General features: G+C 54.5%; 3 protein-coding genes across 3 annotated transcripts; all 3 read left to right on the top strand.

Moving 5' to 3' along the window:
* Positions 1-1,345: 1,345 nt before the first annotated feature.
* Positions 1,346-5,792, top strand: LOC135307032 (uncharacterized). Its single transcript, XM_064431724.1, has 6 exons — positions 1,346-2,389; positions 2,894-2,971; positions 3,076-3,168; positions 3,816-3,941; positions 4,305-4,455; positions 4,596-5,792. The coding sequence occupies exons 1-6, from the start codon at positions 2,299-2,301 to the stop codon at positions 4,957-4,959; spliced, it is 903 nt and encodes a 300-aa protein (XP_064287794.1). The 5' UTR covers positions 1,346-2,298; the 3' UTR covers positions 4,960-5,792.
* Positions 5,793-10,464: 4,672 nt separating this feature from the next.
* Positions 10,465-13,160, top strand: LOC135307031 (uncharacterized). The gene is made up of 4 exons (XM_064431723.1): positions 10,465-10,821; positions 11,469-11,594; positions 11,958-12,108; positions 12,249-13,160. The coding sequence occupies exons 1-4, from the start codon at positions 10,731-10,733 to the stop codon at positions 12,610-12,612; spliced, it is 732 nt and encodes a 243-aa protein (XP_064287793.1). The 5' UTR covers positions 10,465-10,730; the 3' UTR covers positions 12,613-13,160.
* Positions 13,161-18,533: 5,373 nt separating this feature from the next.
* On the top strand, positions 18,534-20,604 carry LOC135307030 (uncharacterized). The gene is made up of 3 exons (XM_064431722.1): positions 18,534-19,038; positions 19,402-19,552; positions 19,693-20,604. Exons 1-3 carry the CDS (start codon positions 18,885-18,887, stop codon positions 20,054-20,056), a joined length of 669 nt encoding a protein of 222 aa, XP_064287792.1. The 5' UTR covers positions 18,534-18,884; the 3' UTR covers positions 20,057-20,604.
* The last annotated feature ends 1,583 nt before the right edge of the window (positions 20,605-22,187 follow it).

Below are 22,187 nucleotides of genomic sequence, written 5' to 3'. Positions count from 1 at the left end.
TGGGGCCGGGAGGGGCGGGCCCGGGGCTGTGGGGCTGTGCCGGCCCCGCTTCCCGGGCCGCAGCTCCAGCTGCCGCCGCTGCCTCGGAGCGGCCCCGCTCCGGCGCGAGGGCCGAGGCGCCGGTGCCGGGCCCCATTGGCCGCTGTCGTGCCGCCGCAGGAGAGCTCCCCGCCGTGTCCCGGCTGCAGAGAGCGGCTGCCGGGCCGGTTCGCCTGGGAGTCTGAAGCGAGCATGGCCCAGGGAGCGGAGCCGAGAAATAGAGACCGAAGAGAAAGGGGCAGGAAGCAGAACGGAGAGACAAGGGGAGCAAAAGAGGGCCAGGGAACGGGGCCGGAGCTGCGGGAAGGGGCAGCAGGGACAGAGGAAGAGACGCAGAATGAGCAGGAGGGAGCAGGAGAGAGCGAACGCTGGGCTGGGGCGGGATGGAGACTGTTGAAGAAGCTTTGCGGGGACAACAAAATAGAGAGCGAGTGGCAAAGAACAGGGCTATAGCGGGCAAGCAAGGGACTGGCAAGTGGCTAGAGCAACACACAAGGAGAAGCCCAGGGGCAGTTTTTGTATGCACTCCAGTAAACCCCGAGGTGTTTTCCTGCTGCAGTGGTCGCTGCCAGCCAGCGGCAGCAGCTGGGGCTGAGGCCCGGCAAGCGGGGCTGGCACAGCCCCGCAGCCCCGTGCCTGCCCCTCAGGGCCCCGTGCGCAATGGCGGCAGCAGGGGACGAGGAGGCCGCGGGCTGCGGGCAGCGCTGCCGCCCCGCCGGGCCACACGCCGCGGGCGGCTTCAGCAGCAGCACAGGAGCTCTGGGGACACTGGTGCCGCAGCTGGTGACGGGCCGCCGAGCAGCACAGTGGCGCGGAGCGCGGTAAGGGAGAGCCTGGGCGTGTGGCCCCTTAAGGAAAAAAGGAGGGCCGTGTTCATCGGTGCCTCCCCTGAGGCAGGAATGGAGGGCCCGAGATGGCGCTCAGAGCCAAGGCCGAGGCAGCTGGGCAGCCTGCCTGGGTCCTACGTAGGAAGGAGATGTCACCAAGACACCCTCCAGCCTGCTCCGGCCCTCTGCTCATTATGGGCTGAGGCCTTCACGGTGGGCAGTGATGTGTGCTTGATTCCAGAGGATGCCATGGGCCGAGTTTCTGCAGCTTGTCAGCTGCATAGGACTCTTACGAGCCTTGGAGAGAGACCCGAGGGGTGGAAATCTGTCAGTGCCTCTTTGCTTGCAGCTGGAAACACCTGGGGCTTAAGTGGTGCTTCAGGGACAACCGTACCAAAGGTGCTCTAGAAGGCTGTCCAAGAGCTTCTGAGCGTAGGTTGCCTGGCACACATAAGTCATGCATATTTATTTGCCAGAAGAGGTGCTCGGCTAAAAGGCCAGCAGTGTTACCTGATATCTGCAGCAACCAAGACATTTGTGTGTGTCCCGTGGCGGTGCCTGATGGTGTCCGAGGACAAGGCAGAGGGAGCTCAGGGGCTCTGGATGACTGCTTGAGGGATCTGGGGCACATGTGGTATTTACTTCCGCCACGTGCAGTGAGCCAGACCCAGGAAGGCTCTAGAGGTGAATAGGCGGCAGCCCGGTGTTCCCAGCAACAGTGTGGGAGTTTGACCGTGGGTTACTCTACAGGACAGCAGGCCTGATGGTGGCACATGGGCTACATCTGCCTGAAAGGGAAAAAGGCTCTTGGCTCCAGAGTTAGCAGGGCTCCTTGAGAGAGCTTTAAGTAGCATTGGAAGTGGAAAAGGGAGTAAACCAGGCTGACGGGGGAGATGCGTCAGCACTGCACAGCCATGTTTGGGTGACAGTGGAGGATGGAAGCAGTGCTGCCATCAAAGGTCATGAAAGTGTAGCAGAAGTCATGGGAAAAGCAGGTTTTTGCCACAATTCTTTCAGACAAAAATACTACCAAAGAAACACTCTTGAATTTGGGCTTTTTACAGCAGCCTTCATCCAGGTCTTCTTCTAGGGAATTTCTGAGGAATAAGACATGAGTGCCTCTGCATTCCCATGCACAATGCTGCCTCCAAAATACTCCAGCCCTTCTCCATTTGGCTCCTTCCATTCCTGTGCAGAAGAAGGAAATTCAGTAGAGGGGAGGTGCAGGAATTCACAGGCAACGTGGGCGTACATTGGGGCCTTCACAGCCATCACTTTGTTCTGAGGTCACAGAGCTCTGTTTGATGTCAGGTTCCAGAGCCCCACTGTGCTCTTCAGTGCTCGCTCTGGGCAACACTGCAGCAGCAGCAGCAGCAGCAGCAGCAGCAGCAGCAGCAGCAGCAGCAGCAGAGTGTTGCTAGCAGGGGGGATCATGGTCCTGAGCCGCTACCTCCTGCTGCTCTTTCTCGTGGCCCTGCCAGCCCAGAATGCCCAGAGTGCTCCAGCAGCTGGGCAGGGAGCAGGTAGGCAGGCAGGGGCCAGCACACAGCCCTGGCTGGCAGCAGCGGGGCCGGGAGCAGGGATGGCTGAGCCAGGAAGGCAGCACGGGGCAGGCAGAGGGGCAGAGGCTCCAGGGGAGGTGTGAGGGGCTGCAGCTGCTTTAGGGTGCAGCATGGAGAGAGCTTCCTAAGGAGCAAGGATGTGGGGAGGGTCGGGCCAGGCCCGGAAGCTCAGCACCAGTTCTCCATCACTCAGCAGTGGCTGTCCGTCCCTCCGCTCTGGGTGTCCAGCCTTCTGGCCCGGCTCCAGGGCTGACCCGCACACAGATCGTGTGGGCACGCCACGGCTTTTCCCTTCATGTGGGAGCTGCCAGCTCAGTGTCCCAAGGGCAGCCAGACCCCCCTGCAGCTGTGAGGATGCAGACCTGCTTGAGCGTGCCCTAGCAGTGCCTTCCACATCCAGGCCTTGAGGTGTGCCCATGAGGGCAGTGCACGTGATGGTAACTTCTTGTGGGTGTTTGCTTGTAGTTGTGGACACAGAGAGTGCTCTTTCAGCCCCTGAGCGAGGGGCAGATACCGTGCTGACTCCGAGCTGGTACCTCAAGCGTGAGTAGTCAGTCTGTCCTGCCTTCACAAAAAGGAGCGCTCCTTTTCCCTGTTTTATTCACGAGAAAAAATAGGTTAACGTGCTTTTGTAAATCTAACAATAGGGATGAAGGATGACAAGGTTCCTGAAGAGTTCCCTGAAGGATTGCCGGATGTTCCAGAGGAGCTCCTGGCAGCCTTGCATGAAGCCCCATCTGGTTAGTATATCCCACTCTGTTAACCCTGGCAGCCGGGAAGCTGAGCTTTTGCTTCCTGTAGGCATGTGCTGTATCCTGGACAGGCAGAAGCACTCAGTCAGAGTCCTGCTGCAGGCCCACTCCATTTCACAGCTCCTGCAGGGAGCCCTAGAGATGGTCCAGCACAGCCTCCGCTCGCAGCTGTTCTTCCAGATGACTGCCAGGGGCTTCTCCAGCTGCTGCTGCAGTTGCAGCATTCCTGGCCAGGGCTGCTCTGTGCAGACATTGGCATCCAGATGTTGGGCAAAGGCCAGTGCTGAATTTGGGTTCGCCACACGCTCAGCACAGCATGGAGGCAGCAATGACATCAGAGCAAGCCTTGGCTGCCCCTTGCAAAGCTCAGGCTCAGGGACGGGTTGAAGCTGGAGTCCAAGGGTGAGGGGGAACCTGAAGGTACTCCTTCTGTGGGTCATTTGGTTAAGTCTTGGCTGGTTTGGGTCTGCACTTCTTGTTGCACTGCAGAAAATCCAGCTGTCGATTCCTCCTGTCTTGGGGGGGACAGCGGCCTCGTCAGCGCCGCTTGCCGGAATGCCCAGGCCATGGTACCGTGCTTGTGCTGAGGGGCAGTGGCTTCTGGTTAATGTGTGCAATGTTTTGTTTTTCTGAAGAGACAGATTCTGAGACTGTGCCGGAGACCTTAGCTGTGGAAGAAAGTGACAGTGTGCCAGGCTCACATGAAAAAAGAGAACCAATAGAGGACACCAGGACACTTGCTGAGCCTGAGGAATATTCAGGTGAGTGCTTGCTAGATGCTGTCTTGGGCAAAGAGCAGCATTTCTGCTGTATCCCTGCAGTGCTCTCCATGGGTGAATTGCAGGTGCCCAGCACGCAGCCCGGGCCTGCAGCCCGGAGGAGTAGATGGGGCAGTGCTGCTCCCTGGCACACACTGGGCTCTTGTGCATGAGAGCTTGATGGGATCCCTCTTGGTCCCTGATGCTAAGACACCAGAGCCAGAGGAAGCCATCTCTGAAGACAACATCAGATGTCAGTTCTGATCCACTAGCAGTGCCAGTCCTTGGGCAGCTGAAGCACACTGTGGGGTTATGCCTAGTGCAGAGCACAAACGCTGACTCTTGCATTGTCTCTTCTCCTGCCAGGGTCATCCGGTGGGCAAAAAGCCCAGACTGCTGGACACTGTGACCCGAGCAAGTACTACATCCTAGTAGGGACAGTAGCAGCCTCAGCTTTGCTTCTGCTTGGGGCAGTGTCTGGCTATCTAGTCATGCATCAGCTGCTGAAGAGAGACAGGTGAGTTATTAATTGCTGCCATTGGCAAGGAAGTCTTTGCAGCATGCAGGAGCGCCCAGGCGGCTCCTAGCAGGGCTCTGAGGAAACTGTGCTCCAAATTCCTATCTGTGAGGAGTCTTCTTGGAAATCTGTTTTTACAGGAGGAGCCAGGAGGACAAAGAGGCAACAGGACAGGACTGGGACTCTTCCTGGGAAAGCTGTGGTCAGCCTAGAGGTGAAGCAGAGTCAGGAGAAGGAGCGGGAAGCAGCGAGAGAGCCCAAGGCAACGGGTTCAGGGACAGCTGCCGCCTGTTTCCTGAGCTCTTTGCAGCAGAGCTCGCCCAGCTGCACAAGAACATGAGCGCAGACCCGTCACCTCTGCCCACCTGCTCCTTCTGTGCTCTGGCTGACAACACCTCTTCACGGGACCACTGGATTTCCCTGGAGTCACCTCAGCCCACAGCATCCTCTTGGCCCTCCTACCAATACCTGCAGGACTACTATCTGTTAGAGGATGAAGATTAGTGATAGTGATAGATGGTTAGTGATAGTGATAGCCATAAATAGTGATAGTGGTAGTGATTCTTTTAGTGATAGTGATAGGGACACTTGATATTAGAGGGTGGTGGTTGTTTTAATGATAGTGATAGTTAATATTAGAGGATAGTGATGGTTTTAATGATAGCGTTAGTTAATATTAGGGGATAGTGATTGTTTCAATGATAGTGTTACTTGATATTAGAGGAGGGTGATTGTATTAGTGATAGTGATAGTCATAAATAGTGATAGTGGTAGTGATTCTTTTAGTGATAGTGATAGGGATACTTGATATTAGAGGGTGGTGGTTGTTTTAATGATAGTGATAGTTAATATTAGAGGATAGTGATGGTTTTAATGATAGTGTTAGTTAATATTAGGGGATAGTGATTGTTTCAATGATAGCGTTACTTGATATTAGAGGAGGGTGATTGTATTAGTGATAGTGATAGTCATAAATAGTGATAGTGGTAGTGATTCTTTTAGTGATAGTGATAGGGATACTTGATATTAGAGGGTGGTGGTTGTTTTAATGACAGTGATAGTTAATATTAGAGGATAGTGATTGTTTTAATGATAGCGTTATTTGATATTAGAGGACAATGATTGTATTAGCGATAGTGATAGTTAATATTGGAGGATGGTGATTGTTTTTGTGATAGTGGTACATTTAGTGATAGTGATACTTGGTATTAGCAGACAATTATTGTTTTCTTGATCTTGATAAATAAATATTTTTCCAAAAGCAGTAAGTTCTTGCCTGGTGTGGCTGTTTCTGTTGGGGTAGAATGCACAGAGCTGGGAGCAGGGCTGGGGCTGTGACAGGAGCTCTGAGAAACTTGCACTGCAGTGCAGGAGCTGCTTGTGCCACCTCAGCCTGCTTTCCCAGCAGTGGCCGTTCACAAAGCTTTCCTGCACCAGCACGGGGACACGCTGGCTAGCAGTGACATGCAGAAACTTCTCTGGGAGCTCATTTGGGATGCTGCCCTGAATCAGGAAGGTCTGGGCAGAGAGGGAAAGATGTTCTGCGAGGGATGGCTGTCCAGCAGTGAGCACATCAAGAGACCCGAGGTGGTGACTTAGGTCGTGGCAGTCCCTCCCCGAAGAGCTTCAAGAGAGGAGCATCAAGGAGCAGAAAGCTGGAGCCGGGCTGTGTGAGAGGGGAAGGAATGTCCTATCAATCACAGGAGCCTTCTTAAAAATTAGATGGATAACAGCGACTATAATTATAATAAAAATTACAGTCTTGTCGCACGCAGTATGGGAAAAAAGCCCAGAGCTGGGATAGAACAGAGAACTTTTGTGGAGGATTTTGTGAACAGCTAGCTAGTTGACAAAGGTCACACTGATATAATACCGTTAGTTAAGCAAGAAGGAGATGAGGATAGGAGTCAGCGGACAGTGTCCAAACCTGGCAAGGGCACTGAGCCCTTGGTGCAACATCAGGATGGGGGAGAGGATGGTTAGTTAGAAATATGAAGAAAAGATGTGGACAGCTGCAACATAGTAGCCACAAGAATGCTAAGGTAGGTGTAGTTAGCTGATAAGTAACTAACCAATAATGAGCTCACCTTTTGCAATATGTATTGGCCTCATTAACACCAATATAAATGTATGTGCCTACCAATAAAGTTTTGAGATTTGCTGATCACTCATATTGAGTGCCGCATTTCTTCCGCCGATTACCACAAACGTTGATGTGATCTTTTGCTTGAGCGAGTGTGGCAGATGCAGGCTCATTTATTCCTGTTTTTGGACTTGACTTAACTTTTAGTTCAGGGAGATTAAGACTCAGGCAATATAGATGGGGGTATTTCCTGCTGGATTTCTCAAGTGATGGAATGTAGGAAGGCCTTCCAGGTGGAAAGAAGTGACGGAGTGCCTGTCTCAGATGAAGAAAGCGAGGCACTGCAAGAAACCAGCATGCCAGGGAACTGCTGTCCTGGGCTCACGAGTCCGACTGACGGTGGTCCTGCAGGCCTTTGCCCGTGCCTGCTCCAGCTGGGCCATCTGCAGCCAAAGCTGGAGGTGTGAGTGCAGCAAAGCTGCTGTCCAAGGAACGCAGCACAGCTGCTGTTGAGGCTGACTGTTGCCTGCAGTGTGTGGGGAGGATATTGCCGGCAGCAATTGCCAGAGAGATGCTTGAAGGCATCTCTGGACAGTGGGCTTTTGGGGGGGTCCTTCTACTTCTTGCTCGGGCGGTAAAGACTGTCCCAAGACAATGCTCTTCCCTTTGAAGTGATGAAGAGGAACCACTGAGCTCCTCACCCTTGTTCCTCTCCTCTGCTCTCCACAGCAGCTCCAGCTGCGCCTCTGCGCTGTCTCTCATGGGCCTCTCTGAGATAGCAGCAGCTCTGAGATAGCCACCTCCTGAGAGGGCAGCCCAAGGCTCTGTTCAGAAGAGAGCTGTGCCTCAAGCCTTGAAGCAAGCCTCACAAACTCTTCTCATATAGACACCCACACTTGCAGCCTTCCAGATGCACAACTGAGAGCTGTGGGACATATGCACGCTCATGCCCTGCAGTGCCCTTTCTGAAATGCCTCGGCTGCTTCTGAGGGAGCTGACATGCCACTGCAGCAGCAAAAGAGCTCTGGATTCAATGGGGTCCGGCAAAAAGCGTGCCTGGCATTTGCCTTGTGTGTTGCTCTGTCCAGTGGCCAGTGCCTTGGTTTGCCACCTCATCCCTGCTCTCTGCCACTGGGGCCGGGAGGGGCGGGCCCGGGGCTGTGGGGCTGTGCCGGCCCCGCTTCCCGGGCCGCAGCTCCAGCTGCCGCCGCTGCCTCGGAGCGGCCCCGCTCCGGCGCGAGGGCCGAGGCGCCGGTGTCGGGCCCCATTGGCCGCTGTCGTGCCGCCGCAGGAGAGCTCCCCGCCGTGTCCCGGCTGCAGAGAGCAGCTGCCGGGGCAGTTCGCCTGGGAGTCTGAAGCGAGCATGGCCCAGGGAGCGGAGCCAAGAAAGGGGCAGGAAGCAGAACGGAGAGACAAGGGGAGGAAAAGAGGGCCAGGGAACGGGGCTGGAGCTGCGGGAAGGGGCAGCAGGGACAGAGGAAGAGACGCAGAATGAGCAGGAGGGAGCAGGAGAGAGCGAACGCTGGGCTGGGGCGGGATGGAGACTGTTGAAGAAGCTTTGCAGGGACAACAAAATAGAGAGCGAGTGGCAAAGAACAGGGCTATAGCGGGCAAGCAAGGGACTGGCAATTGGCTAGAGCAACACACAAGGAGAAGCCCAGGGGCAGTTTTTGTATGCACTCCAGTAAACCCCGAGGTGTTTTCCTGCTGCAGTGGTCGCTGCCAGCCAGCGGCAGCAGCTGGGGCTGAGGCCCGGCAAGCGGGGCCGGCACAGCCCCGCAGCCCCGTGCCCGCCCCTCAGGGCCCCGTGCGCAATGGCGGCAGCAGGGGACGAGGAGGCCGCGGGCTGCGGGCAGCGCTGCCGCCCCGCCGGGCCACACGCCGCGGGCGGCTTCAGCAGCAGCACAGGAGCTCTGGGGACACTGGTGCCGCAGCTGGTGACGGGCCGCCGAGCAGCACAGTGGCGCGGAGCGCGGTAAGGGAGAGCCTGGGCGTGTGGCCCCTTAAGGAAAAAAGGAGGGCCGTGTTCATCGGTGCCTCCCCTGGGGCAGGAATGGAGGGCCCGAGATGGCGCTCAGAGCCAAGGCCGAGGCAGCTGGGCAGCCTGCCTGGGTCCTACGTAGGAAGGAGATGTCACCAAGACACCCTCCAGCCTGCTCTGGCCCTCTGCTCATTATGGGCTGCGGCCTTCACGGTGGGCAGTGATGTGTGCTTGATTCCAGAGGATGCCATGGGCCGAGTTTCTGCAGCTTGTCAGCTGCATAGGACTCTTACGAGCCTTGGAGAGAGACCCGAGGGGTGGAAATCTGTCAGTGCCTCTTTGCTTGCAGCTGGAAACACCTGGGGCTTAAGTGGTGCTTCAGGGACAACCGTACCAAAGGTGCTCTAGAAGGCTGTCCAAGAGCTTCTGAGCGTAGGTTGCCTGGCACACATAAGTCATGCATATTTATTTGCCAGAAGAGCTGCTCGGCTAAAAGGCCAGCAGTGTTACCTGATATCTGCAGCAACCAAGACATTTGTGTGTGTCCCATGGCGGTGCCTGATGGTGTCCGAGGACAAGGCAGAGGGAGCTCAGGGGCTCTGGATGACTGCTTGAGGGATCTGGGGCGCATGTGGTATTTTCTTCCCCCACGTGCAGTGAGCCAGACCCAGGAAGGCTCTAGAGGTGAATAGGCGGCAGCCCGGTGTTCCCAGCAACAGTGTGGGAGTTTGACCGTGGGTTACTCTACAGGACAGCAGGCCTGATGGTGGCACATGGGCTACATCTGCCTGAAAGGGAAAAAGGCTCTTGGCTCCAGAGTTAGCAGGGCTCCTTGAGAGAGCTTTAAGTAGCATTGGAAGTGGAAAAGGGAGTAAACCAGGCTGACGGGGGAGATGCGTCAGCACTGCACAGCCATGTTTGGGTGACAGTGGAGGATGGAAGCAGTGCTGCCATCAAAGGTCATGATTGTGTAGCAGAAGTCATGGGAAAAGCAGGTTTTTGCCACAATTCTTTCAGACAAAAATACTACCAAAGAAACACTCTTGAATTTGGGCTTTTTACAGCAGCCTTCATCCAGGTCTTCTTCTAGGGAATTTCTGAGGAATAAGACATGAGTGCCTCTGCATTCCCATGCACAATGCTGCCTCCAAAATACTCCAGCCCTTCTCCATTTGGCTCCTTCCATTCCTGTGCAGAAGAAGGAAATTCAGTAGAGGGGAGGTGCAGGAATTCACAGGCAACGTGGGCGTACATTGGGGCCTTCACAGCCATCACTTTGTTCTGAGGTCACAGAGCTCTGTTTGATGTCAGGTTCCAGAGCCCCACTGTGCTCTTCAGTGCTCGCTCTGGGCAACACTGCAGCAGCAGCAGCAGCAGCAGCAGCAGCAGCAGCAGCAGCAGCAGCAGCAGAGTGTTGCTAGCAGGGGGGATCATGGTCCTGAGCCGCTACCTCCTGCTGCTCTTTCTCGTGGCCCTGCCAGCCCAGAATGCCCAGAGTGCTCCAGCAGCTGGGCAGGGAGCAGGTAGGCAGGCAGGGGCCAGCACACAGCCCTGGCTGGCAGCAGCGGGGCCGGGAGCAGGGATGGCTGAGCCAGGAAGGCAGCACGGGGCAGGCAGAGGGGCAGAGGCTCCAGGGGAGGTGTGAGGGGCTGCAGCTGCTTTAGGGTGCAGCATGGAGAGAGCTTCCTAAGGAGCAAGGATGTGGGGAGGGTCGGGCCAGGCCCGGAAGCTCAGCACCAGTTCTCCATCACTCAGCAGTGGCTGTCCGTCCCTCCGCTCTGGGTGTCCAGCCTTCTGGCCCGGCTCCAGGGCTGACCCGCACACAGATCGTGTGGGCACGCCACGGCTTTTCCCTTCATGTGGGAGCTGCCAGCTCAGTGTCCCAAGGGCAGCCAGACCCCCCTGCAGCTGTGAGGATGCAGACCTGCTTGAGCGTGCCCTAGCAGTGCCTTCCACATCCAGGCCTTGAGGTGTGCCCATGAGGGCAGTGCACGTGATGGTAACTTCTTGTGGGTGTTTGCTTGTAGTTGTGGACACAGAGAGTGCTCTTTCAGCCCCTGAGCGAGGGGCAGATACCGTGCTGACTCCGAGCTGGTACCTCAAGCGTGAGTAGTCAGTCTGTCCTGCCTTCACAAAAAGGAGCGCTCCTTTTCCCTGTTTTATTCACGAGAAAAAATAGGTTAACGTGCTTTTGTAAATCTAACAATAGGGATGAAGGATGACAAGGTTCCTGAAGAGTTCCCTGAAGGATTGCCGGATGTTCCAGAGGAGCTCCTGGCAGCCTTGCATGAAGCCCCATCTGGTTAGTATATCCCACTCTGTTAACCCTGGCAGCCGGGAAGCTGAGCTTTTGCTTCCTGTAGGCATGTGCTGTATCCTGGACAGGCAGAAGCACTCAGTCAGAGTCCTGCTGCAGGCCCACTCCATTTCACAGCTCCTGCAGGGAGCCCTAGAGATGGTCCAGCACAGCCTCCGCTCGCAGCTGTTCTTCCAGATGACTGCCAGGGGCTTCTCCAGCTGCTGCTGCAGTTGCAGCATTCCTGGCCAGGGCTGCTCTGTGCAGACATTGGCATCCAGATGTTGGGCAAAGGCCAGTGCTGAATTTGGGTTCGCCACACGCTCAGCACAGCATGGAGGCAGCAATGACATCAGAGCAAGCCTTGGCTGCCCCTTGCAAAGCTCAGGCTCAGGGACGGGTTGAAGCTGGAGTCCAAGGGTGAGGGGGAACCTGAAGGTACTCCTTCTGTGGGTCATTTGGTTAAGTCTTGGCTGGTTTGGGTCTGCACTTCTTGTTGCACTGCAGAAAATCCAGCTGTTGATTCCTTCTGTCTTGGGGGGGACAGCGGCCTCGTCAGCGCCGCTTGCCGGAATGCCCAGGCCATGGTACCGTGCTTGTGCTGAGGGGCAGTGGCTTCTGGTTAATGTGTGCAATGTTTTGTTTTTCTGAAGAGACAGATTCTGAGACTGTGCTGGAGACCTTAGCTGTGGAAGAAAGTGACAGTGTGCCAGGCTCACATGAAAAAAGAGAACCAATAGAGGACACCAGGACACTTGCTGAGCCTGAGGAATATTCAGGTGAGTGCTTGCTAGATGCTGTCTTGGGCAAAGAGCAGCATTTCTGCTGTATCCCTGCAGTGCTCTCCATGGGTGAATTGCAGGTGCCCAGCACGCAGCCCGGGCCTGCAGCCCGGAGGAGTAGATGGGGCAGTGCTGCTCCCTGGCACACACTGGGCTCTTGTGCATGAGAGCTTGATGGGATCCCTCTTGGTCCCTGATGCTAAGACACCAGAGCCAGAGGAAGCCATCTCTGAAGACAACATCAGATGTCAGTTCTGATCCACTAGCAGTGCCAGTCCTTGGGCAGCTGAAGCACACTGTGGGGTTATGCCTAGTGCAGAGCACAAACGCTGACTCTTGCATTGTCTCTTCTCCTGCCAGGGTCATCCGGTGGGCAAAAAGCCCAGACTGCTGGACACTGTGACCCGAGCAAGTACTACATCCTAGTAGGGACAGTAGCAGCCTCAGCTTTGCTTCTGCTTGGGGCAGTGTCTGGCTATCTAGTCATGCATCAGCTGCTGAAGAGAGACAGGTGAGTTATTAATTGCTGCCATTGGCAAGGAAGTCTTTGCAGCATGCAGGAGCGCCCAGGCGGCTCCTAGCAGGGCTCTGAGGAAACTGTGCTCCAAATTCCTATCTGTGAGGAGTCTTCTTGGAAATCTGTTTCTACAGGAGGAGCCAGGAGGACAAAGAGGCAACAGGACAGGACTGGGACTCTTCCTGGGAAAGCTGTGGTCAGCCTAGAGGTGAAGCAGAGTCAGGAGAAGGAGCGGGAAGCAGCGAGAGAGCCCAAGGCAACGGGTTCAGGGACAGCTGCCGCCTGTTTCCTGAGCTCTTTGCAGCAGAGCTCGCCCAGCTGTACAAGAACATGAGCGCAGACCCGTCACCTCTGCCCACCTGCTCCTTCTGTGCTCTGGCTGACAACACCTCTTCACGGGACCACTGGATTTCCCTGGAGTCACCTCAGCCCACAGCATCCTCTTGGCCCTCCTACCAATACCTGCAGGACTACTATCTGTTAGAGGATGAAGATTAGTGATAGTGATAGATGGTTAGTGATAGTGATAGCCATAAATAGTGATAGTGGTAGTGATTCTTTTAGTGATAGTGATAGGGACACTTGATATTAGAGGGTGGTGGTTGTTTTAATGATAGTGATAGTTAATATTAGAGGATAGTGATGGTTTTAATGATAGCGTTAGTTAATATTAGGGGATAGTGATTGTTTCAATGATAGCGTTACTTGATATTAGAGGAGGGTGATTGTATTAGTGATAGTGATAGTCATAAATAGTGATAGTGGTAGTGATTCTTTTAGTGATAGTGATAGGGATACTTGATATTAGAGGGTGGTGGTTGTTTTAATGACAGTGATAGTTAATATTAGAGGATAGTGATTGTTTTAATGATAGCGTTATTTGATATTAGAGGACAATGATTGTATTAGCGATAGTGATAGTTAATATTGGAGGATGGTGATTGTTTTTGTGATAGTGGTACATTTAGTGATAGTGATACTTGGTATTAGCAGACAATTATTGTTTTCTTGATCTTGATAAATAAATATTTTTCCAAAAGCAGTAAGTTCTTGCCTGGTGTGGCTGTTTCTGTTGGGGTAGAATGCACAGAGCTGGGAGCAGGGCTGGGGCTGTGACAGGAGCTCTGAGAAACTTGCACTGCAGTGCAGGAGCTGCTTGTGCCACCTCAGCCTGCTTTCCCAGCAGTGGCCGTTCACAAAGCTTTCCTGCACCAGCACGGGGACACGCTGGCTAGCAGTGACATGCAGAAACTTCTCTGGGAGCTCATTTGGGATGCTGCCCTGAATCAGGAAGGTCTGGGCAGAGAGGGAAAGATGTTCTGCGAGGGATGGCTGTCCAGCAGTGAGCACATCAAGAGACCCGAGGTGGTGACTTAGGTCGTGGCAGTCCCTCCCCGAAGAGCTTCAAGAGAGGAGCATCAAGGAGCAGAAAGCTGGAGCCGGGCTGTGTGAGAGGGGAAGGAATGTCCTATCAATCACAGGAGCCTTCTTAAAAATTAGATGGATAACAGCGACTATAATTATAATAAAAATTACAGTCTTGTCGCACGCAGTATGGGAAAAAAGCCCAGAGCTGGGATAGAACAGAGAACTTTTGTGGAGGATTTTGTGAACAGCTAGCTAGTTGACAAAGGTCACACTGATATAATACCGTTAGTTAAGCAAGAAGGAGATGAGGATAGGAGTCAGCGGACAGTGTCCAAACCTGGCAAGGGCACTGAGCCCTTGGTGCAACATCAGGATGGGGGAGAGGATGGTTAGTTAGAAATATGAAGAAAAGATGTGGACAGCTGCAACATAGTAGCCACAAGAATGCTAAGGTAGGTGTAGTTAGCTGATAAGTAACTAACCAATAATGAGCTCACCTTTTGCAATATGTATTGGCCTCATTAACACCAATATAAATGTATGTGCCTACCAATAAAGTTTTGAGATTTGCTGATCACTCATATTGAGTGCCGCATTTCTTCCGCCGATTACCACAAACGTTGATGTGATCTTTTGCTTGAGCGAGTGTGGCAGATGCAGGCTCATTTATTCCTGTTTTTGGACTTGACTTAACTTTTAGTTCAGGGAGATTAAGACTCAGGCAATATAGATGGGGGTATTTCCTGCTGGATTTCTCAAGTGATGGAATGTAGGAAGGCCTTCCAGGTGGAAAGAAGTGACGGAGTGCCTGTCTCAGATGAAGAAAGCGAGGCACTGCAAGAAACCAGCATGCCAGGGAACTGCTGTCCTGGGCTCACGAGTCCGACTGACGGTGGTCCTGCAGGCCTTTGCCCGTGCCTGCTCCAGCTGGGCCATCTGCAGCCAAAGCTGGAGGTGTGAGTGCAGCAAAGCTGCTGTCCAAGGAACGCAGCACAGCTGCTGTTGAGGCTGACTGTTGCCTGCAGTGTGTGGGGAGGATATTGCCGGCAGCAATTGCCAGAGAGATGCTTGAAGGCATCTCTGGACAGTGGGCTTTTGGGGGGGTCCTTCTACTTCTTGCTCGGGCGGTAAAGACTGTCCCAAGACAATGCTCTTCCCTTTGAAGTGATGAAGAGGAACCACTGAGCTCCTCACCCTTGTTCCTCTCCTCTGCTCTCCACAGCAGCTCCAGCTGCGCCTCTGCGCTGTCTCTCATGGGCCTCTCTGAGATAGCAGCAGCTCTGAGATAGCCACCTCCTGAGAGGGCAGCCCAAGGCTCTGTTCAGAAGAGAGCTGTGCCTCAAGCCTTGAAGCAAGCCTCACAAACTCTTCTCATATAGACACCCACACTTGCAGCCTTCCAGATGCACAACTGAGAGCTGTGGGACATATGCACGCTCATGCCCTGCAGTGCCCTTTCTGAAATGCCTCGGCTGCTTCTGAGGGAGCTGACATGCCACTGCAGCAGCAAAAGAGCTCTGGATTCAATGGGGTCCGGCAAAAAGCGTGCCTGGCATTTGCCTTGTGTGTTGCTCTGTCCAGTGGCCAGTGCCTTGGTTTGCCACCTCATCCCTGCTCTCTGCCACTGGGGCCGGGAGGGGCGGGCCCGGGGCTGTGGGGCTGTGCCGGCCCCGCTTCCCGGGCCGCAGCTCCAGCTGCCGCCGCTGCCTCGGAGCGGCCCCGCTCCGGCGCGAGGGCCGAGGCGCCGGTGTCGGGCCCCATTGGCCGCTGTCGTGCCGCCGCAGGAGAGCTCCCCGCCGTGTCCCGGCTGCAGAGAGCAGCTGCCGGGGCAGTTCGCCTGGGAGTCTGAAGCGAGCATGGCCCAGGGAGCGGAGCCAAGAAAGGGGCAGGAAGCAGAACGGAGAGACAAGGGGAGGAAAAGAGGGCCAGGGAACGGGGCTGGAGCTGCGGGAAGGGGCAGCAGGGACAGAGGAAGAGACGCAGAATGAGCAGGAGGGAGCAGGAGAGAGCGAACGCTGGGCTGGGGCGGGATGGAGACTGTTGAAGAAGCTTTGCAGGGACAACAAAATAGAGAGCGAGTGGCAAAGAACAGGGCTATAGCGGGCAAGCAAGGGACTGGCAATTGGCTAGAGCAACACACAAGGAGAAGCCCAGGGGCAGTTTTTGTATGCACTCCAGTAAACCCCGAGGTGTTTTCCTGCTGCAGTGGTCGCTGCCAGCCAGCGGCAGCAGCTGGGGCTGAGGCCCGGCAAGCGGGGCCGGCACAGCCCCGCAGCCCCGTGCCCGCCCCTCAGGGCCCCGTGCGCAATGGCGGCAGCAGGGGACGAGGAGGCCGCGGGCTGCGGGCAGCGCTGCCGCCCCGCCGGGCCACACGCCGCGGGCGGCTTCAGCAGCAGCACAGGAGCTCTGGGGACACTGGTGCCGCAGCTGGTGACGGGCCGCCGAGCAGCACAGTGGCGCGGAGCGCGGTAAGGGAGAGCCTGGGCGTGTGGCCCCTTAAGGAAAAAAGGAGGGCCGTGTTCATCGGTGCCTCCCCTGGGGCAGGAATGGAGGGCCCGAGATGGCGCTCAGAGCCAAGGCCGAGGCAGCTGGGCAGCCTGCCTGGGTCCTACGTAGGAAGGAGATGTCACCAAGACACCCTCCAGCCTGCTCTGGCCCTCTGCTCATTATGGGCTGCGGCCTTCACGGTGGGCAGTGATGTGTGCTTGATTCCAGAGGATGCCATGGGCCGAGTTTCTGCAGCTTGTCAGCTGCATAGGACTCTTACGAGCCTTGGAGAGAGACCCGAGGGGTGGAAATCTGTCAGTGCCTCTTTGCTTGCAGCTGGAAACACCTGGGGCTTAAGTGGTGCTTCAGGGACAACCGTACCAAAGGTGCTCTAGAAGGCTGTCCAAGAGCTTCTGAGCGTAGGTTGCCTGGCACACATAAGTCATGCATATTTATTTGCCAGAAGAGCTGCTCGGCTAAAAGGCCAGCAGTGTTACCTGATATCTGCAGCAACCAAGACATTTGTGTGTGTCCCATGGCGGTGCCTGATGGTGTCCGAGGACAAGGCAGAGGGAGCTCAGGGGCTCTGGATGACTGCTTGAGGGATCTGGGGCGCATGTGGTATTTTCTTCCCCCACGTGCAGTGAGCCAGACCCAGGAAGGCTCTAGAGGTGAATAGGCGGCAGCCCGGTGTTCCCAGCAACAGTGTGGGAGTTTGACCGTGGGTTACTCTACAGGACAGCAGGCCTGATGGTGGCACATGGGCTACATCTGCCTGAAAGGGAAAAAGGCTCTTGGCTCCAGAGTTAGCAGGGCTCCTTGAGAGAGCTTTAAGTAGCATTGGAAGTGGAAAAGGGAGTAAACCAGGCTGACGGGGGAGATGCGTCAGCACTGCACAGCCATGTTTGGGTGACAGTGGAGGATGGAAGCAGTGCTGCCATCAAAGGTCATGAAAGTGTAGCAGAAGTCATGGGAAAAGCAGGTTTTTGCCACAATTCTTTCAGACAAAAATACTACCAAAGAAACACTCTTGAATTTGGGCTTTTTACAGCAGCCTTCATCCAGGTCTTCTTCTAGGGAATTTCTGAGGAATAAGACATGAGTGCCTCTGCATTCCCATGCACAATGCTGCCTCCAAAATACTCCAGCCCTTCTCCATTTGGCTCCTTCCATTCCTGTGCAGAAGAAGGAAATTCAGTAGAGGGGAGGTGCAGGAATTCACAGGCAACGTGGGCGTACATTGGGGCCTTCACAGCCATCACTTTGTTCTGAGGTCACAGAGCTCTGTTTGATGTCAGGTTCCAGAGCCCCACTGTGCTCTTCAGTGCTCGCTCTGGGCAACACTGCAGCAGCAGCAGCAGCAGCAGCAGCAGCAGCAGCAGCAGCAGCAGCAGCAGAGTGTTGCTAGCAGGGGGGATCATGGTCCTGAGCCGCTACCTCCTGCTGCTCTTTCTCGTGGCCCTGCCAGCCCAGAATGCCCAGAGTGCTCCAGCAGCTGGGCAGGGAGCAGGTAGGCAGGCAGGGGCCAGCACACAGCCCTGGCTGGCAGCAGCGGGGCCGGGAGCAGGGATGGCTGAGCCAGGAAGGCAGCACGGGGCAGGCAGAGGGGCAGAGGCTCCAGGGGAGGTGTGAGGGGCTGCAGCTGCTTTAGGGTGCAGCATGGAGAGAGCTTCCTAAGGAGCAAGGATGTGGGGAGGGTCGGGCCAGGCCCGGAAGCTCAGCACCAGTTCTCCATCACTCAGCAGTGGCTGTCCGTCCCTCCGCTCTGGGTGTCCAGCCTTCTGGCCCGGCTCCAGGGCTGACCCGCACACAGATCGTGTGGGCACGCCACGGCTTTTCCCTTCATGTGGGAGCTGCCAGCTCAGTGTCCCAAGGGCAGCCAGACCCCCCTGCAGCTGTGAGGATGCAGACCTGCTTGAGCGTGCCCTAGCAGTGCCTTCCACATCCAGGCCTTGAGGTGTGCCCATGAGGGCAGTGCACGTGATGGTAACTTCTTGTGGGTGTTTGCTTGTAGTTGTGGACACAGAGAGTGCTCTTTCAGCCCCTGAGCGAGGGGCAGATACCGTGCTGACTCCGAGCTGGTACCTCAAGCGTGAGTAGTCAGTCTGTCCTGCCTTCACAAAAAGGAGCGCTCCTTTTCCCTGTTTTATTCACGAGAAAAATACCGTCATAGGTTAACGTGCTTTTGTAAATCTAACAATAGGGATGAAGGATGACAAGGTTCCTGAAGAGTTCCCAGAAGGATTGCCGGATGTTCCAGAGGAGCTCCTGGCAGCCTTGCATGAAGCCCCATCTAGTTAGTATATCCCACTCTGTTAACCCTGGCAGCCGGGAAGCTGAGCTTTTGCTTCCTGTAGGCATGTGCTGTATCCTGGACAGGCAGAAGCACTCAGTCAGAGTCCTGCTGCAGGCCCACTCCATTTCACAGCTCCTGCAGGGAGCCCTAGAGATGGTCCAGCACAGCCTCCGCTCGCAGCTGTTCTTCCAGATGACTGCCAGGGGCTTCTCCAGCTGCTGCTGCAGTTGCAGCATTCCTGGCCAGGGCTGCTCTGTGCAGACATTGGCATCCAGATGTTGGGCAAAGGCCAGTGCTGAATTTGGGTTCGCCACACGCTCAGCACAGCATGGAGGCAGCAATGACATCAGAGCAAGCCTTGGCTGCCCCTTGCAAAGCTCAGGCTCAGGGACGGGTTGAAGCTGGAGTCCAAGGGTGAGGGGGAACCTGAAGGTACTCCTTCTGTGGGTCATTTGGTTAAGTCTTGGCTGGTTTGGGTCTGCACTTCTTGTTGCACTGCAGAAAATCCAGCTGTCGATTCCTCCTGTCTTGGGGGGGACAGCGGCCTCGTCAGCGCCGCTTGCCGGAATGCCCAGGCCATGGTACCGTGCTTGTGCTGAGGGGCAGTGGCTTCTGGTTAATGTGTGCAATGTTTTGTTTTTCTGAAGAGACAGATTCTGAGACTGTGCTGGAGACCTTAGCTGTGGAAGAAAGTGACAGTGTGCCAGGCTCACATGAAAAAAGAGAACCAATAGAGGACACCAGGACACTTGCTGAGCCTGAGGAATATTCAGGTGAGTGCTTGCTAGATGCTGTCTTGGGCAAAGAGCAGCATTTCTGCTGTATCCCTGCAGTGCTCTCCATGGGTGAATTGCAGGTGCCCAGCACGCAGCCCGGGCCTGCAGCCCGGAGGAGTAGATGGGGCAGTGCTGCTCCCTGGCACACACTGGGCTCTTGTGCATGAGAGCTTGATGGGATCCCTCTTGGTCCCTGATGCTAAGACACCAGAGCCAGAGGAAGCCATCTCTGAAGACAACATCAGATGTCAGTTCTGATCCACTAGCAGTGCCAGTCCTTGGGCAGCTGAAGCACACTGTGGGGTTATGCCTAGTGCAGAGCACAAACGCTGACTCTTGCATTGTCTCTTCTCCTGCCAGGGTCATCCGGTGGGCAAAAAGCCCAGACTGCTGGACACTGTGACCCGAGCAAGTACTACATCCTAGTAGGGACAGTAGCAGCCTCAGCTTTGCTTCTGCTTGGGGCAGTGTCTGGCTATCTAGTCATGCATCAGCTGCTGAAGAGAGACAGGTGAGTTATTAATTGCTGCCATTGGCAAGGAAGTCTTTGCAGCATGCAGGAGCGCCCAGGCGGCTCCTAGCAGGGCTCTGAGGAAACTGTGCTCCAAATTCCTATCTGTGAGGAGTCTTCTTGGAAATCTGTTTCTACAGGAGGAGCCAGGAGGACAAAGAGGCAACAGGACAGGACTGGGACTCTTCCTGGGAAAGCTGTGGTCAGCCTAGAGGTGAAGCAGAGTCAGGAGAAGGAGCGGGAAGCAGCGAGAGAGCCCAAGGCAACGGGTTCAGGGACAGCTGCCGCCTGTTTCCTGAGCTCTTTGCAGCAGAGCTCGCCCAGCTGTACAAGAACATGAGCGCAGACCCGTCACCTCTGCCCACCTGCTCCTTCTGTGCTCTGGCTGACAACGCCTCTTCACGGGACCACTGGATTTCCCTGGAGTCACCTCAGCCCACAGCATCCTCTTGGCCCTCCTACCAATACCTGCAGGACTACTATCTGTTAGAGGATGAAGATTAGTGATAGTGATAGATGGTTAGTGATAGTGATAGCCATAAATAGTGATAGTGGTAGTGATTCTTTTAGTGATAGTGATAGGGACACTTGATATTAGAGGGTGGTGGTTGTTTTAATGATAGTGATAGTTAATATTAGAGGATAGTGATGGTTTTAATGATAGCGTTAGTTAATATTAGGGGATAGTGATTGTTTCAATGATAGCGTTACTTGATATTAGAGGAGGGTGATTGTATTAGTGATAGTGATAGTCATAAATAGTGATAGTGGTAGTGATTCTTTTAGTGATAGTGATAGGGATACTTGATATTAGAGGGTGGTGGTTGTTTTAATGACAGTGATAGTTAATATTAGAGGATAGTGATTGTTTTAATGATAGCGTTATTTGATATTAGAGGACAATGATTGTATTAGCGATAGTGATAGTTAATATTGGAGGATGGTGATTGTTTTTGTGATAGTGGTACATTTAGTGATAGTGATACTTGGTATTAGCAGACAATTATTGTTTTCTTGATCTTGATAAATAAATATTTTTCCAAAAGCAGTAAGTTCTTGCCTGGTGTGGCTGTTTCTGTTGGGGTAGAATGCACAGAGCTGGGAGCAGGGCTGGGGCTGTGACAGGAGCTCTGAGAAACTTGCACTGCAGTGCAGGAGCTGCTTGTGCCACCTCAGCCTGCTTTCCCAGCAGTGGCCGTTCACAAAGCTTTCCTGCACCAGCACGGGGACACGCTGGCTAGCAGTGACATGCAGAAACTTCTCTGGGAGCTCATTTGGGATGCTGCCCTGAATCAGGAAGGTCTGGGCAGAGAGGGAAAGATGTTCTGCGAGGGATGGCTGTCCAGCAGTGAGCACATCAAGAGACCCGAGGTGGTGACTTAGGTCGTGGCAGTCCCTCCCCGAAGGGCTTCAAGAGAGGAGCATCAAGGAGCAGAAAGCTGGAGCCGGGCTGTGTGAGAGGGGAAGGAATGTCCTATCAATCACAGGAGCCTTCTTAAAAATTAGATGGATAACAGCGACTATAATTATAATAAAAATTACAGTCTTGTCGCACGCAGTATGGGAAAAAAGCCCAGAGCTGGGATAGAACAGAGAACTTTTGTGGAGGATTTTGTGAACAGCTAGCTAGTTGACAAAGGTCACACTGATATAATACCGTTAGTTAAGCAAGAAGGAGATGAGGATAGGAGTCAGCGGACAGTGTCCAAACCTGGCAAGGGCACTGAGCCCTTGGTGCAACATCAGGATGGGGGAGAGGATGGTTAGTTAGAAATATGAAGAAAAGATGTGGACAGCTGCAACATAGTAGCCACAAGAATGCTAAGGTAGGTGTAGTTAGCTGATAAGTAACTAACCAATAATGAGCTCACCTTTTGCAATATGTATTGGCCTCATTAACACCAATATAAATGTATGTGCCTACCAATAAAGTTTTGAGATTTGCTGATCACTCATATTGAGTGCCGCATTTCTTCCGCCGATTACCACAAACTTTGATGTGATCTTTTGCTTGAGGGAGTGTGGCAGATGCAGGCTCATTTATTCCTGTTTTTGGACTTGACTTAACTTTTAGTTCAGGGAGATTAAGACTCAGGCAATATAGATGGGGGTATTTCCTGCTGGATTTCTCAAGTGATGGAATGTAGGAAGGCCTTCCAGGTGGAAAGAAGTGACGGAGTGCCTGTCTCAGATGAAGAAAGCGAGGCACTGCAAGAAACCAGCATGCCAGGGAACTGCTGTCCTGGGCTCACGAGTCCGACTGACGGTGGTCCTGCAGGCCTTTGCCCATGCCTGCTCCAGCTGGGCCATCTGCAGCCAAAGCTGGAGGTGTGAGTGCAGCAAAGCTGCTGTCCAAGGAACGCAGCACAGCTGCTGTTGAGGCTGACTGTTGCCTGCAGTGTGTGGGGAGGATATTGCCGGCAGCAATTGCCAGAGAGATGCTTGAAGGCATCTCTGGACAGTGGGCTTTTGGGGGGGTCCTTCTACTTCTTGCTCGGGCGGTAAAGACTGTCCCAAGACAATGCTCTTCCCTTTGAAGTGATGAAGAGGAACCACTGAGCTCCTCACCCTTGTTCCTCTCCTCTGCTCTCCACAGCAGCTCCAGCTGCGCCTCTGCGCTGTCTCTCATGGGCCT

Source organism: Passer domesticus, chromosome 9 (assembly GCF_036417665.1).
Source record: "Passer domesticus isolate bPasDom1 chromosome 9, bPasDom1.hap1, whole genome shotgun sequence".
NCBI classification, from domain to species: Eukaryota; Metazoa; Chordata; class Aves; order Passeriformes; family Passeridae; genus Passer; species Passer domesticus.
The sequence above is the reverse complement of the archived record's forward strand: the minus strand, read 5'-3'. Positions and strand labels throughout refer to the sequence as shown.